The 4,414-nt window shown below is 44.1% G+C and overlaps 1 protein-coding gene across 1 annotated transcript in view; it reads right to left on the reverse strand.

The window, feature by feature from the left end:
• Positions 1-2,536: 2,536 nt before the first annotated feature.
• Positions 2,537-4,414, reverse strand: part of AGTR2 (angiotensin II receptor, type 2) — a 7,373-nt gene continuing 5,495 nt past the window's right edge. The window contains exon 3 of the mRNA XM_009578074.1: positions 2,537-2,596. Coding sequence (XP_009576369.1) covers positions 2,537-2,596 — 60 coding nt within the window. The remainder of the gene's footprint in view (positions 2,597-4,414) is intronic.

Here is a 4,414-nt window from a genome sequence, read left to right on the forward strand (position 1 = left end):
TTTGAACGAAGCTCATGCACTCCAGCAGTGTGTCCTCTTGCTGCCACGTGGGCTGCAAAAGCAGAAAACTGTGATGAATCATGGAGCATTTAAGAGACTTTCATGGATGGTGAAAAATCTAATGGGATTGAGGTTTCTAACACAGGGACCAGCATATAATAGTTTAATTGGAGCATTTAGCTTTCTTGAAGAGGCTAACAAGGAAATGAGGCATTGCCTACAGCAAGAGAGCACTCTGGCAAAATGGCTTCAGGACAGGGGTTCTTAATTTGCCTTTCAGTATTTCCCAACCACAGAAAGCACAATCCCTTTATTGCAAAATCTCTGTGCTTCTGCAGCATAAGCTTTGTGCTAAACAAATGCCTGCAAGCACATTCAGCCTTTAGAGCGGTATGTGCTGTTATGTGAGATCACATAAGGAAATAAAGCATGTTTTGCCATGGTGTGGCTGAACAGCAACTTCCTCCATCAGTAGAAACGGGATGAATTTGTTTACAGAGCAGGTGAATGCTTCATGCCAGGCAGAGAACAAAGACTGGAGGCTGCAGAGCCACTAAATGAAGAGCCAACACAAGGGTGATCTACAACAGCCTGCTTCTCTGGGGAGTCATATCACCCCCGTGAAGAGGAAAGTGATTAGTGACTTCTTTTGGTCACCGCGTGAAAGAGAACACATAGTTCTCCCTTCGCCCTGCTGTCCTCTGACTTAGTTCCACTGCTTCTTTGGAGTATTTTTCTTTTTGAACCAGTGACAGGGAGGGTTTAAGGCCCCAGTAAAGCTGAAGACAGATTTCCTCTTTGTGCTATCATTAAATATTGGGTCTGTAAAGAGCTTGGAGACACAAACGGAGCAAGGGCAAAGGAAATGCTCTGTACGACAGCTGTAGATGTTAACTGCCAGCATTACGCTACCTTATTATGAGCTGTTCAGAGAGGATGTTAAATGTAATTTACTGTTATATTTTCAGCTCGTCTAACATGCAGTAATGTTATGACAAAAATTATGGGACAGGTACAGGTGGCAACATGAACACAGCAAAGATTTATGACAGGGTCCATAGCAGGAGGGAGCTCTGGGAACAACCTCTCAATTCTTCATGTGTCTCCAACCGCATCTATCTTGATTCACTGGGCCATGTGTTACCAGTGTCCCAACACACCAGAACAAGTCCTCAGAGCTGTCACCTGCTCTGCGACCCAAGGAAAACCTGTGAACATTCCTCAGTAATTATTCAGAGGCTTTCAACAGACCCTCATGCTGAATCCACCCTGTTCATTCCACACGAACCTCTGACATTTTTTCAAATGGCAGATTTTTTGTTTCAATGGTATGCCTTAAAAGGGTCTTGCTTAACTGAAGTGCCGTCTTAGCAATGGACAATGACGTAATTTCCCACCCTGCTTGGGAATGGATAAAATCTGCTCCTGCCTTCAGCATGAAGTCTGCTCTGGGTACTCTTGCAGCTCAATTAGCTAGTCGGTAGCCCGACATTAAGAACTTTCCTATCTGTTTTCATTACTCGTTTGTGTTTCCAGTTCATCCTAGAGAGAGTTACCTGCAAAGTATCAAATCTCAGCAGAAAAGTAGCTAGTAGCTAGAAAAGCGGCTAGTTGTCTTGTAGTTCAGATCCATGCTGGACTCAGAGATGAAGGAATAAACATTCCTGACTCTTCTGGGTAATTTCTTTTTTAGGTGTTCCAGTGGATGAAAGAAGGCTCTCTTTGAATTCATGCAGGGGATGAAGATGAAAATAAAATCAGATGAAAGACTGCCAAATCCCAGGCTGAGAGCCAGTGGTGTCCACAGGGCTCTCCCCAGTTAATATAGCACATTTAGTATCATACTCTAAAGTCTTTTTTCCTAGACTTGTCCTTGAAAACAACTCCCTTGGGTTGTATTATTTCCCTAATAAAAGCCCACATGTTCCGAACTGCGGCAGTCTATTACCACAGATTTGAAAGAAAAACAAGTCTTTTTACTATTAAACATGTTGATTACATTACAAAGTCTATCTGGGTCTGAAAGTACATTCTTAAATAGAACTTTGTCAAACATATTTACTGCATACTGAATTGCACATGGAGGAATCCTCTTCCAAAGAAACACAAGCACTTTGAAGAACAAATTCTGCACACCATACTCATCTAAAAGGAGACAGTTAATACAGTAAAACAAGGGCATCCAGCACTTTATGATAAAATGGGATTCATGATGCTTTAAAACCCTGGAGTTCACAACAATAGAGATTTGTATAGAGAGCCAAATTGCACTGCCCTTACTTTAGAAGAAGCCTTGCTGCGGTCAATGAAGGTGTTTGCAGGGTAAGATGCTAGCAGCATGAGGGTCACGAGATCTATTTCGTTATGTGTAAAACTCCTTAAAGCACTTACCAGAGCAAGTCAAACAATAGAGTAATGCTGCTCAACATCTGCAAAGAAAACCTACCATGTTCCCCTGCAAGTGAAGACCCTAAATAGTTGCATGCCACATAAATATCATCTCATCAAAGATTTTGGGAAGCAATAGATTTTAAGACTACAGATGAAGTGCTTCGTTTTCTCCAGAGACAGTGGTAGTTGCTACATTTTTTCTACTCTGTCATGACACAGCTGTGTGCCTAGAACATGTTGTATTCATAATTTTCACTTTCCTGTCATTGCGAAAGAGCTGCATGTTTGGATGCTGTTCTAACGCTTAATGCAGATGTTTTGCTGTGCTTTTTGAAGGAGGCTGTGCATTGCATGTGACACTGCACCCCAGCTAGCGGGGCACCCCGGAGTGCCTGGAGCAGGGATGGTGGTGGCTGATGGCTCCTCACTGCCCAGCCTCAGGGCTCACATGCCAGCTGCCCACACGCCATCTTGCAACAAAGCACAAAGGTGCAAGTTTAGGGCACAGGCAAGTTATTTCAGAGTTCAGCCCCATGCGTCCAGCACAGCAAACACATTTACATGCATTTACTTCCTCCACAATGAATGAACTGCATTATGTGTGGGCAGATAGCTTCAGAGCACAACCCCAGAGGCATCCCTAGGGAATGCAGAAGACACTGTTAAGCCAAAGTTTAAACAGCAATAATACTGTGCTGCTTCTGCTTCCTCATGGATATATTATATGAATGTGACATCTTTCCATTTCATTGCATTAAGTCTCTGCAAGCTCTCCCACACATCGTTCAACAGTAATTGTATCTTATATACCCAATAAATCTCTGTCTAAATGCATTTAATGATTATACCATTTTCCTTCCTGCTAGAAAGGTTTCTTACATTTGTCACAAGGTGAGTCTGATTTCTAGAGACAGCCTCGTCCTCTGTTTCATTTCAGCTGTCTGTCATGTTGACTTGACGGCTATGTTGGATAAGTTGTATTTGCAGTGTTGCAGCTCATTGGGTTGGGTATTGTCGATTTTCTTATTTGCTGTAAAAACAATAACATTTTTAAATTTACAACTCTTAAAGCCAAAACTCACACTGGATCCTGGCTTCCCATAACTGCTTGTCTTACAGGCATTGAGCGGAGCTTCACAAACTTGTTTGCTTAAATTGAAGAGCTACCAGTTGTCAGTGGGGGAGAGGGGGTACGTTCAGATATATCTCACGGCAGGAAAATTAATGTCATGACCCTCATCCACTTCCATATTACTCTGTTTTGTCCCTGTGAAATGTTTTGGGGATTAAGAGAGTTCTATCTGGAGCTTATAGTGTCAAATTCAGATTCTGTCTCAGCTGAAGAGGAAGTGAAAAGTAAACATTTAAAGAGGCAATGAGAGAGGCTGGCTTGCTCCCTGTCCTATGGCTCTCCACTCCAAGACCAAGGTCCAGAAACATTTTAGCCAGATCTGTGCAATCGCCTGCTGGCTTCTTGCCCCACATCACTCCCAGTGGCAGACAGACAGAAAAGCCAAAAAAGCTGGTTTTGGAAGCTGAAGGAGTTACACCACCATCTATGGTCTTTGACAGATGTAAGGGCTGACACTTGAAGCGGGCAGGATTACAGCTTGGGCCTGGAGAGGGAAGGAGGGAGGTAGGCATGGATGGATGGGTGGATGGATGAATGGATGTCTTATGGGTTATCAAGGACAGGAGTGCTGTGGGGAGGTGCCTCTGGACTTCCCTTGCAGAAGAGGCGCAAGCCCCCCTGGTTGCCATCCTTACTGTCCACAGTAGCAGGTGTGCCCCCATTGAAACATGGGCCCAGCACCCACAGCCCTGCTTCCCAGTGGCAGCAAAGCTGAGGGCACCACAATACTGCAAAGTGGTGATTACAGATGTGGAAATGCCAGTGTGGGAGAAGGTCTGCAAACATTCATAATGCAAACACATTAGGTGAGGTGAATGCACACAGGCTTGCTGCTGGCAGCTGGGTATCCCACAGGGCTAGGCATTACTTCCCTTTAAACACCCCCCCCCC

Source organism: Fulmarus glacialis, unplaced genomic scaffold (assembly GCF_000690835.1).
Source record: "Fulmarus glacialis isolate BGI_N327 unplaced genomic scaffold, ASM69083v1 scaffold39865, whole genome shotgun sequence".
In the NCBI taxonomy this organism is placed as follows: Eukaryota; Metazoa; Chordata; class Aves; order Procellariiformes; family Procellariidae; genus Fulmarus; species Fulmarus glacialis.